The sequence below is a fragment of the Danio aesculapii genome, chromosome 14 (assembly GCF_903798145.1).
Source record: "Danio aesculapii chromosome 14, fDanAes4.1, whole genome shotgun sequence".
In the NCBI taxonomy this organism is placed as follows: domain Eukaryota; kingdom Metazoa; phylum Chordata; class Actinopteri; order Cypriniformes; family Danionidae; genus Danio; species Danio aesculapii.
The window spans coordinates 5,266,700-5,279,762 of record NC_079448.1 but is presented as its reverse complement, the minus strand read 5'-3'; the positions used below and the strand labels follow the sequence as shown (position 1 = coordinate 5,279,762).

Here is a 13,063-nt window from a genome sequence, read left to right as displayed (position 1 = left end):
CTGATAAGTAGGCCGACACGAAATCTCCACGCGCAGAATTCCGCAGATTAATAGCCCATCGTTATTTCTGTTTATTTACTTGAGTAAATGTGTGTAAATCTATATTTCTTCAGTTTTTTAATTAATTAAATAAAAGTTAAAAAGATATTATTTTTTATTTCACATATTAAGGTTTTAGTTATGATACCCCCAAAATAATTCCGCACAAATCCGCAGATTTTTACCAAAATTCTCAGCAGAAATAGCAAAAAACGTCTGCCGATTCCGTCTGGCCCTACTGATAAGATATACAGCTAGGTCAGGCATGGGCAAACTCGATCCTCGAGGGCCGGTGTCCCTGCAGAGTTTTGCTCCATCACTAATCAAACACACCTGAACACCCTAATTAGTGTCTTCAAGATCACTAGAAAGCTACAAGCAGGTGTGTTTGATTAGGGTTGGTGCAAAACTATGCATGGACACCGGCCCTCCAGGATCGAGTTTGCCCATCCCTGAGCTAGGTACACAACAGTCCTGTGTGACCCTTCCGGGTTTCTTCCAGCCGCAGCCTCGATTTCGCTGTTTAAAATGGCGGCCGCATGAAATCAGTCTACATCTGACAAATAAATGTCAGTATTTGATGTCAATATGACGTTGGTTTAAGATGTTGGCTTGACGTTGAATTTTGGTCACTTTCCAACACAACATAAAATCAACTAAAGATCAACGTCATTATTGGACATCAACATAACCATGTCCTTATATGCTGACGACTTAAATCTAACCTAATATTAACATCTTATGGCGTTGTCTGTCTGCTGGGTCTTCACAGATCACATCATCTCCTGTTGTCCCAGGAATTTCTTGGTCTCTCAGTGGATGGATATGAATAATAACATTACTATCATTTTCACAATAAAATATATCTCTAGTTTGGAACATGAAATACATAAAGGATGTGCTAATTTTACTGTTGAACCTTTCAAATGCTCAAGTTCTTCCTCACAGATCACACTATCGTCTCCTGTTCTCCTAGGATTTTTTGGTCTCTCAGTGGATGGATATGAATAATAGCATTAATATCATTTTCACAATAAAATATATCTCTAGTTTGGAACATGAAGTACATGAAGGATGTGTGAATTTTACTGTTGAACCTTTCAAAGACTCCACAAGTTCTCTCTCTCAGATCACACTATCGTCCCCTGTTCTCCTCTTCAATTAAAACAGGGCCTGTATTAAAGAATCTCCTGAGGAAATCTCCTAACCGGCTCCTGCATATTTAAGGGACGGTTCTGGAGCGTTTCTCTCAGCTGCTGTGCAGGGAATCGCTGTACGTGGTAAAAGAGCCGCCGAACTGAACACTGGAGCGTTTAGGGTTTGCTGTCTGTGCCTGTGAAAACTCCTCACAGATTTACAGCTTTTATTTATTTATTTTTTCTCTCCTAAACCTATTCCCTGCATCCCTGCTCTGTTATTTCTCACTCTCTTCGCCTATTTTATCTCTTACTTTTTTTTTTTTGGTATTTTTATCTTTTCCACTCTACTTGTCTGGAATTCATTACGCTTGTGTGAAAGCATCAGGATTTAAAACTGCGTGTGTTTGTTGGTCTAAATCCACATGTGAGATTCTTTCTTCTGCCATGCACAAAAGGAGATGTTTAAAAGAACGTTCATGCTGCTCGTTTTCATAAAACAGGTTGCCATACAATGTAGAAGCTCATACAGATTTTCTACAAGCACATGTTTTTTAAATCCTGATGCCTACACACAAAGATAATGTGAAGAAGGAACAAACACATCATAAAATCAACACTGGAAAAAGTGATTAGTTATTTACAAAAAATTGAGGAAAGCCATTGATTTAAAAGGGACAAGTTGACTTTACTTAAAAAAGTGAGCAAACCCGCTGAACTGTTAAGTTGACTTAATTGAACTTAATTGTATAGTTATTTACTTCAGGTTAATGTACTGTAAAGGGTTTACCTGCTTTTTAAAAGAGAAGTCAACTTATTGCTTTAAAAGCTACAAGTTTCATTTTTATGTGTTTATTTATGTGTTTATTTGGTTTTTAAAATTGAGTTTCATAAGGTAAATTTTAGTGCATAAATAGATCATTTATATCTGTTTTTTATTGCTTTTATTATGAATACTTATTATTTTTAAGATGTCTCTATAGCTTGATTTTTCAGTGTTAGCTTTAGTAATTTTACCTTATTTCAGTAAGTTGCAAACGTTTTTATTTATTTAAGTTGATTTCTTTAAGGGAAGTCTCATTTTATTAACACAGGCTCATTCTGAAAACGTAGCCCTATATTTGTTTCTGGAGATCACGAATTATGTAGCCAAAAGTACGTATGGCTGCATTTCATCTTTAAAACGAACACTAGGGGGCAGTATGACGGAGTTCCTTTTTTTTGCGCTTAACAGCTGACCGATTACCTCCATGTAGTCGGCTTTCCCACTGTTACCAGTTTGTCCAGTTAGCTCAGTTTTCATCGGCGGACTTAAGATGCAGAGAGGAGTTGATCACTACGACGTGGTGGGCGGGTCAATCTGTGTTTTTGAAAACACTATCGGTTGGGTTGGGAGGGAGGAGGGTGGAACACTCGATCAGTCAGTCAGTCAGTCAGTTGATAGCGGTCTCTAGTGGATTTACGGGAGAACAGCAGGCTCGTATGGCACTCGCAAGACAAATTTGAGATCTGAAAAAACGTACACAGCGGCCTCTGGTGGATTCGCAAAAACAAAAACTGCAAAAAAACGTAGCTCCTGGGATGTATTGGGCACTCTCCAGAAATGTATATAGGACTATGCTTTCAGAATAAACCTGGGTTGCATTTTATTTTATTTTATTGGAATTTTAATGTTTTCTTTTTTTTTTTGTTTTGTTTTGTTTCATTTTGCTTGTTTGGTTTTTGTTTTTGCTTCACTTCCCTTGTTTTGTTTTGTCTTGTCTTGTCTTGTCTTGTCTTGTCTTGTCTTGTCTTGTCTTGTCTTGTCTTGTCTTGTCTTGTCTTTTCTTGTCTTGTTTTGTGTTTTCATTTCACTTTGCTTGTTTTGCTTTTGTGTCGCTTAGCTTCGCTTGTCTTTTTGTTTTTTCGCTTCTTTTTGTTTTGTTTGTTTTGTTATGTATTGTATTTTTTTGTTTCTTTTCATTTCGTTTGACTTGTTTTTTCTTTCTTTTTGTTTCGTGTTTTGTTTTGTATGAGTTTTGATTTTCTTTTTTCTTTTGTTTTGTTTCACTTGTTTTGGTTCACTTTAAGGATTTGTTTTTTGTTTTGTTTTGTATCAGTTTTTATTTTATTTTTTATTGTTTTGTTTTGTTTTGTTTTGCTTGTTTTGTTTCACTTTGCTTGTTTTGTTTTGTATTGTACTGTTTTTTGTTTCTTTTCGTTTTGGTTGTTTTGTTTTTTATTTTGTTTTGTTTCACTTGTTTTGTTTCACTTTGATTGATTTTTGTTTCTCTTCACTCGTTTTGCTTTTGTTTTGTTTCTATTAGTTTCATTTTGTTGTGCTTTGCTTCACTCTGTTTTGTTTTGTATGAGTTGTTTTTCTTTTTTCTTTTTCTTTTGTTTTCCTTGTTTCGTTTTACTTTGATTGTTTTGTTTTTTGTTTCGCTTCGGTCGTTTTTTTCTTTCTTTTTTGTTTTGGTTCTTTTTGTTTCATTTCATTTAATTTCATTTTATTTTGCTTTGCTTTGGTTTGCTTGTTTTGTTTTGTACTGAAAACATGTTTAAATCTTAGAGATGGCAACTTGACAACTATATGAAGTCAAACGAGGTCTGTGCACAGCAGTTCTTAAAAATAAAAACTTAAAATGTCTCGGTCATTAACAATAAGCCCTTTCTATTGCATCTTGGCTGGCCACTTTTTGAATATGTGCGTACACAAATGCTATTTAGATGGAAAAGATTACAATTAGAAAGGAGTGTTCCTCCTGTTATTTCCCACAGAAGAAAGAAAGAGTCATACAGTTCAGATCGGCATGAGGATTGAATAAATAATGACTCACTTTGGCTCAACTATTCATTTAAGCCGTGTGTAATTCCTCAGGTTTTCTTATGAAAGCTGCCCGCGGTGCTATTAAAATGGCAGGTGGCATCTGTTATTCTTCTACCTTTTTTTTTCTCCCATTTCCACATTTTATTCATTTTTCTCTCAGCTTGCTCCTCGAACCAAATCACTCGATCCTGAAGTCAGAAATCAATTCTGTGCTTTTACGTAACGTTCAGCTTCTCCATTAACAGCGGGTTTGATTCACACTCTTCTCTCTACAAATCACACTGATAAATTCATACGCATTTCTATTTTATTGCGCTCATTTCCGCAATGAAGTCTGAATCTCTCTGCTGTTTAAAAAGAGCTCCCAGTGGCGGCTTGAGGTTGAATTATTATTATTTTTTCAAACCTGCTTTTGGTGTCACCTTTCTTTATTAGTTTTGTTTTGCTTTAAGCTTTCTGCTATTAAATCACAAGGGCAAATGCTTTGTTTTCAATGCATTTTATCATAAGACACCAGGGATAACAGTAAATCGCCTTATGAAAGGAGGGAATGTGCTTATATCACATTATTTATTTTCTTTGCTTTGTTGGCTGTTGTTTATCCTCCTTAACTCTGTGATATAAACACTATGTAACTGTCTCATCCGTCTCCATTATTGTAGCTCGATGTGATGTTTATTTCAGGCTCGTTGCAGAAAACTGAGTGCCCTAAAAATGGCACAAACTAACAGGCATTGTGGGACCTCCAACATGCCCTTTATAGGTGGCTGTACTTGTGCCTTTATTGAATAGACATTGTGGCAGGATTTGACAATTTGGGAGCTCTGTAATACAGAGATTTATATTTAATTATTTTTTCCTCTACTTAATTTTTTCATCTTTTTCATCACAATGCTTCCTTTAGACTTGTCAGTGATATTTTAATATTGTTTAAATGCTATTGTTTACTTATTTTTAACAGAAATTTTACCATTTCTGGTGAAACCACCAGAGGCCGCTGTGTACATTTCTGCGCATCTTAACCTCCTTCTTCATTCATTCATTTTCCTTCGGCTTAGTCCCTTTATTCATCAGCGGTCGCCACAGCGGAATGAACCACCAACTTATCCAGCATATGTTTTACACAGCGGATGATCTTCCAGCTGCAACCCAGTACTGGGAACATCCATACACACTCATTCACACACAAACACTACTCCGTTCCCCTATAGGACGTGTCTTTGAGATGTGTCTTCACTTCTGAGACCAAATGATCAACTAGAAGTCAAGTTATTATTTGTTGTTCCTAAAACTTGGATAGGCGACAAGACTGTTGTCAGCTAGAGTACACATGTCCACAAAACAGCATTTGCAAAGAAACTGAGATTAAAAGATCTGTTCCAACTCTCTTTGATCATCTGCACCTCAAGAGTTTTACAAATTTTAAACATTTATAAACTGTGCATGTTTGTAATAAACAAAAGACAGTAAATTGATACGTAATTCCTGACCGCTAGACTCACATAGGGCTCTATTTTAAAGATCTAGGCACAAAGTCTAAAGCGCATGGTGCAAAACTGTTAATGGCAGGTCTGAATCCACTTTTGCTATTTTAAGGATAGAAAGAAACGCTGTGCGCCACAGCACATGGTGTAACAGGGTTGAGCTTATTCTCTTAATGAGTTCTGGGTGTGTTTTGAGTCTTATCTCCCATTCCCTTTAAGAGTCAGTTGCGTCACGCTATGGGGCATTTGCTATTTACAAGGCGGACTGTGTAAGTGGAAAAACTGAACACTTCACTAAACAGACCATCTGCAGTGCCAGGATAAAGAATGAGCCTCCTCCATTCAAGTTAAGTCAAGTCAACTTTATTGTCAATCAAACCATGCAACAGTACATTACACAGCAGACTAAAATTGCGTTTCTCCCATACGGCCTTCACTTTCACTTTCTCTCTTTTGTGGAAAAGGAAACAACATTGTATGCTCTCCACTGAAGACATCCATTAGCCTACATAATTAATTTTGTTTAAGCGGAAAGATTTGTTTCAAAACTATTTCTAAATTCGGTTCTAATTTCCAGCAAACGAATAAATGAACAATAATAACGAAGTGTGGTCAATAATCATTTTTGTAATATTTTAATCCTTTAATTCTTTTTTATTTGTGTATTGCGTGTATTAAGCAATGGCTGTGTCCGAAACCGCATACTTCCATACTATACAGTACGCTAAAATCAGTATGTTAGCCAAGTAGTATGTCTGAATTCGTAGAATTCGAAAATCAGTATGCGAGAAGTACCCGAATGACCAACACAATCTCACGGCAATTTGTAACTTTTTGATTTAGTGGCTAATTCGTACGAATTCGTACGATCTAATTCTTACAATTTAGTACGATTTGCTCATCCGCCAATGATGGTTGGGTTTAGGGGTGGGGTTAGGTGCCACGCCTCCTTTTTAAAATTGTACAATTTCGTACGACTGAACTCGTACGAATTCATACGAATTAGCCACTAAACTGTCAAAACGTAAAATACTTACGTTTTCTCGTGAGATCAGGCTGGAATGACTTACTACTTCCGGCGAGATTCTGAAGTGCGCATCCCATGCATGCTGCGCTATCTCATGATGCCCCGCGAGCGAATTTATGAATGGGAGTAAAGCGACGCAACTGACGCAGGTAGGTCACGTGACCGTGACAAAATGGCGGATGTAGTACGTCCGAATTCCTTTCATACTTTTCACATTCATACCGTATATAACATACTTCTCTAATGGCCGAGTAGTACGTTTAAATTCAAATGCAGTACCTAATGAATAGTAGGCGGTTTCGGATGCAGCCAATGTGCAAGCGAGGCGCACAACTAACACGCTGCACTGGACTGTAGACCTGCTCTCAGCTCTATTTTAGTTCCGCAAAAGAGCAACGCGCCAACAATACGCCTTAAAACACATTTTTTCTAGACCGAAACATCCACAAAATGGCACAAATGGATTTGCTATTTAAACAACGTGTTGGAAAACGGGGAAATTAAGGTTGCGTTAATCTGAAAATAGCAACACGTTGGGGCAAACACGTCTTGCTCCTTATTGCGCCGAGTGTAAGATAGGGCCCATAGTGTCAGTACAACTATACGAGGATGCTTCAAACACACAACAGGAGTCCCAGTTTACGAATGCTAAATCAGGTTTATTTTGGACAGTAGCGTAATGAATATTCATATAGCAGTGTATATTAGCTTTTGTATGTTAACTTGTAACTTTATTCAGTACTATTATATCAATCTTAATGCGTGCCTTTTCTAGATGATGATGTGTTTGGCCAGATTGTGATTTTCGTATTAGCTAATTTACGGTTTGCGTTTTCCCGCCGCCATGACTTTAATCACACCTGTCAACGCATGCTATTATTTCCACACACCGCTGGAGGGATAATAGGCCATGAGTGAGGCGGGGTTTTAAATGGCTTTATTCACACGGCTTGTTATTAGCATGCATTAACTCGGGCGGGAGGGAAGGGGAGTCATTAGCATACGTTTAGTGGCCTCATGCATATTTGAACCGCTGCGAGCTGAGGACTTGTTGTTAGCGTAGCATCATTACCATGGTGTTAGTCGCGGTGTGAGCATTCGGTGCGATGGCCAGCCAGCTGTGTGTCGGTATGAGGCGCAGGAGTGAGTGTTTGGAGTGTGTGTGTGTGTGTGTGTGTGTGTGTGTGTGTGTGTACGTCCCTGAGTGAACGCAGAGGGAATCAAGTGGCCCGACACACTCACGGACTCTTTGATGTGAAACAGAGCTGATCGTCCCTGTGTCCCTGATGGCAGAGAGACGGAGACACACACGCACACACTTGCAAACGTCCCTGCGGCTTAGCGTTAAAACCTTAGTGATTTGCTCCAGTGGAGAGGAGAGCAATCCAGCATCTCTTCCACTGCCTGAAAAAGAAACAAATGATACACACAAACACTCAGCAGAACTGACAAAAACTGACAATTAAAAAATATGATTATTTATAGGATGTGGCTGTTGAATGCTTGATTCTGATTGGCTGATGAACATTCTAAGGTGTGAATTAACCACATTACTGCACCAAAGTCTATACAACAGTCCAAAAACCTGTTTAAAGCAAAAGAGAAGGCTTTGAATGAGGTGTGGAGGAAATTAGTCCCACACACACTAGTAGTTTGAGTACAAAAACCTGTTCAAAAATATTGAAATTCAGCATCTGAAAAATTATGTGATTAATTATATATTTGCATTGTAAAGTGCACTAAATGTCGCTTCAAAATCATGGGCTGTATCCAAAATCTCCCCTACACCCTTAAAAAGTGTAATGGTGTCCAAAACCATGATGGTCGTTTTGAAGTGTACTCAATCAATCCCACAATGCATCACAATAATGAGTGTACAACCGACGTACACTCAACAGCTAGAAAACCCAAATCGTGAGTGATTGAGAGATTTTGCGGTAAATCAATTTCCACATCTGACCACAAGGTGTCATTTACAGCACATAGAGTGTAAGTTTTTAAGTAATAAATGATTTATGGGGTGTTTATGGGGAGATTTTTGATACAGCCAAGAATTTAAAGTTGGCTGATAGTTCTCACTGCTGTCTAAATTAAAAATCTCACACAGCATATGAATATGTGTCATTTCTGGGATATCAGCCACAATGAGGGTAATTAAAAAATGTCAAATATCAGCTAAATGTCAATTCTATCTATCAGTCTTTTGCACGACATTCTCATGTTGACAATTATAATTTGTTTTGTTTCGTGTTTTTTGTTTTGTTTTGTCTAGATCTTGTTTTGTTTTGTTTTGCTTGTTTGTTTTATTTAGTTTCATTTTGTTGGTTTTGTTTTGTTCATTGTTTTGTTTCACTTTTTGTTTTGTTTTGTTTAAATTTTTTCTTTTGTTTTGCTTTTATTTTGTTTCAATTCGCTCTGTTTTGTTTTTGTTTTTTATGCATTTGTTTTGTTTTGTTTAATTTTGTTTTGTTTCGCTTTTTGCTTTTTTGCATTTGTTTTGTTTCATTTTGCTTTGTTTCTTTTTTATTTTGGTTTGCATTTGTTTTGCATTTGTTTTGTTTTGTTTAATTTTGGTTTGTTTTGCATTTGTTTTGTTTTGTTTAATTTTGTTTTCTTTTGCATTTTGTTTTGTTTAATTCTGTTTTGTTTCGCTGTTTGTTTTGTTTTGCATTTGTTTTGTTTTGCATTTGTTTTGTTTAATTTTGTTTTGTTTCTTTTTTGTTTTGTTTTGCATTTGTTTTGCATTTGTTTTGTTTTGTTTAATTTTGTTTTCTTTTGCATTTTGTTTTGTTTAATTTTGTTTTGTTTCGCTGTTTGTTTTGTTTTGCATTTGTTTTGTTTTGCATTTGTTTTGTTTAATTTTGCTTTGTTTCTTTTTTATTTTGGTTTGCATTTGTTTTGCATTTGTTTTATTTTGTTTAATTCTGGTTTGTTTTGCATTTGTTTTGTTTTGTTTAATTTTGTTTTCTTTCGCATTTTGTTTTGTTTAATTCTGTTTTGTTTCGCTGTTTGTTTTGTTTTGCATTTGTTTTGTTTTGCATTTGTTTTGTTTAATTTTGTTTTGTTTCTTTTTTGTTTTGGTTTGCATTTGTTTTGCATTTGTTTTGTTTTGTTTAATTTTGTTTTCTTTTGCATTTTGTTTTGTTTAATTTTGTTTTGTTTCGCTGTTTGTTTTGTTTTGCATTTGTTTTGCATTTGTTTTGTTTAATTTTGCTTTGTTTCTTTCTTTGTTTTGGTTTGCATTTGTTTTGGTTTGCATTTGTTTTGTTTAATTTTGCTTTGTTTGTTTTTTGTTTTGCATTTGTTTTGTTTTGTTTAATTTGTTTTGTTTCGCTTTTTGTTTTGTTTTGTTTAATTTTGTTTTGTTTCTTTCTTTGTTTTGGTTTGCATTTGTTTTGTTTTGCATTTGTTTTGTTTAATTTTGCTTTGTTTCTTTTTTGTTTTGGTTTGCATTTGTTTTGTTTTGTTTAATTTTGTTTTCTTTTGCATTTGTTTTGTTTTGTTTAATTTTGTTTTGTTTCGCTGTTTGTTTTGTTTTGTATCTGTTTTGTTTTGGATTTGTTTTGTTTAATTTTGCTTTGTTTCGTTTTTGTTTTGTTTAATTTTGTTTTGTTTTGCATTTGTTTTGCATTCGTTTTGCATTTGTTTTGTTTCACTTGTTTTGTTTTGTTTTGTATATTACTCATTTAACTTAATTAGTCATTCCATTGCAATTCATAACAGACAAAATACTACACTTATAACGTTTGTAGTGAGTTTGAGCATCAACTTAAAAAAATGCTGATACCACCAAAGCACTTTCAGCTGTTTCTTTTATTTTATTGTTATTTTCCTCAACATAAAGGGTGCAGATGTCTTTTAGAGTCTAGTTTTAGAGCACTAAAAGCTGCTGGTCATTATAATTTCTTAGCAATAACATGAGAGGCGGTTTAGCTCAACAGTGATTTGTTGGTCCGTCACAACATATTAGAATTTTTTGAAGCTGATTTATGATTTGCTCTTCCTGTCACCTTGACTTAAGACACATCTGTCAGGCTTTGCTATTATTTTAGTACACTGCTGGCAGATTGCAGGCTGCAAGTGACTCAGCATTTTTAATTGCCTTTATTTGTGGCGCTTGTCATAAAAAAAAAAAAGATCAGCAAAGATATGGTCCCTTTTTTATGGTGGTTGTTACATTTGTTTTCATGGCAATATTGTCAAAAGTGCCTTTAATATGACACGATATCAAATAATAAATTAAATAAACATTTTTATTTATTTAGGATTTGAATCGGTAGATGTAATTATGAGCAGAGCCAATGTATTATATAGCTATGTACTTAAATGAAAGACCACTTGAAAATTCTCAATTTCTTTGGATTGAGGATTTAGTTTTGTTTTTAGAACAATATAACATTTTGTTTTATTCTGTAAACTCCTTTCTTCCATTTACGTCCTTAATTTTTCATTTTCCATTGTGTCATTTGTCAGGAATCTGAAGGGACGCTGCCCAACTTACTAGTTTTGTGTGGAGATCACGGCATGTCTGAAACCGGCAGCCATGGAGGATCATCAGAACAGGAGATCAACACTGCGCTTGTACTCATTAGCCCCGCCTTCAGGAGGAAAGGTGAGCAGTGATTGGTCATTGGACAACAGTGGTTTGTTCTGTAGCTTTTGAAACAAAAAAAAAGAAATATATATTTTTTGTTTTGTTTTGCTTTTGTTTTTCTTTGCTTTACTTTGTTTTTGTTTTGTTTTGCTTGCTTCGTTTTGCTTGTTTTGTTTTGCTTAGGTTGTTTTGTTCCAATTGTTTTGTTTTGCTTATTTCATTTCACTTGTTTTGTTTCGCTTTTGTTTTGTCTTATTTCACTTTTGTTTTCGTTTCACTTGTTTTGTTTTGTTTCTCTTTTGTTTCTCATTTATTTAATTTTGCTTTGCTTTGCTTTGCTTTGCTTTTGTTTTGTTTGTATTGGTTCATGTTTGTTTTGTTTCGCTTTTGTTTTTTGTTTTACTTTGCTTTGCTTTTGTTTTGCTTTTGTTTTACTTTGCTTTTGTTTGTTCTGCTTTTGTTTAGTCTTGTTTCAGTTTAGTTTTGTTTTGTTTCGATTATTATGTTTCTCTTTTGTTTTGTTTTGTTTTGCTTTGCTTTGCTTTGTTTCACTTTTGTCTTGTTTCAGTTTTGTTTTGTTTTGTTTCGATTGTTTTGTTTCTCTTTTGTTTTGTTTTACTTTGCTTTTGTTTCACTGTTGTTTTACTTTTGTTATGTTTGTTTTGTTTGGCTTGTTATGTTTTTACCTGTTTTGTTTTGCTTTTTTCATTTCACTTGTTTTGTTTTGGCTTGTTTCACTTTTGTTTCACTAGTTTTGTTTCACTAGTTTTGTTTTCTTTTTCTATCAGGATTCCATACAATTCCTTCATGTTGTCCCAACACAAATCTATTAGGTTAACTTACTTGTTTTAACAAATTTAAATAGATTGAAAATAAAACAATTAAGTTGACCCTTCAAAAAACCTAATATTGTTGTTTCAATTTATTTCAAATAAGTAGTCTGAAAAAGCACCAAAAGTCATTTTTTTTGTGTCTGGAATAAAACACATTTTATACATTCTCATATCCACACCCATGTTTTTTAAAAAAGTTCCAAACATAAAGGCTCAGCATCTTTATACTGAACTTCAAGAGAAGCGTTTTGGAGGATTTTCCATCGATCTTTCAAACGGCACACTTTCTTTTGTGCGAAGCTGGAGTTATTTTAAGCCTGAGGCTGTATATTTGAAATCCACGCTTTTCAGTAAAGCATATCGGACGGACTTAGTGCAACCCATACACAAAAAAATTCCTCCCACAATTGCTAAGCCTTGTCCAATAATTGCCGCATGACAGATATCCCAGCTAAAAAGGCCTCTAATAGTCCCTGCAAAGAAGCTTTAGCACAATAACCATTCTGTAAATCGCTCCCCAGACTGAGTTGGCGTGACTTGAAGTGATGATTTGTCTTCTTTATCTCGCTTTAAATCCGACTGACAGATAACAAGCAGCATTATGCACAGATGCATTTAAGAGAACGGATGTGTTTGAGGCTGAATGTGTCTTTACTGGAGCTGATGCAGCACTTAATGATGCTATTTACACTTTTTCCTTTCTTTTTCTTTACCAATGCACAATAAATGGGAAGCTGCAGAATCAAAGGCTAGTGACTTTTTTGATGAGTCATGACAACAAATGTTTTATGTTACCCTAACTTAATAGTTTTAACTTAATATTTGATATTATACAGTTTTAACTAATATCTTAGTCAATTTGAGTAATGTTGTGAAAGTTGACTAAAGTTGGGATGCAGTTTTATTTAATATTTTTTATGTTTTTTTTGTTTTTATTCATTTTTTTAAGTTTAATTTCTTTAAATATTTGTTTTTATTACTACTTTTTTTGTTATTTTGCAATATGCTTGGAGGTGTAAAGTATATAGCTTAAAATGCAATTTAAAGGTTTAACTAGGTTAACTAGAAATGTTATTGTTTTGTTTTGCTTTTGTTTTTGCTTCACTTGTTTTGTTTTTGTTTTGTTTAGCTTGTTTTGTAT

At 34.8% G+C, this 13,063-nt stretch overlaps 1 protein-coding gene across 1 annotated transcript in view; it reads left to right on the top strand.

The window, feature by feature from the left end:
* Positions 1-13,063, top strand: part of pigg (phosphatidylinositol glycan anchor biosynthesis class G) — a 258,252-nt gene that overhangs the window by 59,971 nt on the left and 185,218 nt on the right. Inside the window, exon 5 of the mRNA XM_056472074.1 lies at positions 10,969-11,107. Coding sequence (XP_056328049.1) covers positions 10,969-11,107 — 139 coding nt within the window. The remainder of the gene's footprint in view (positions 1-10,968; positions 11,108-13,063) is intronic.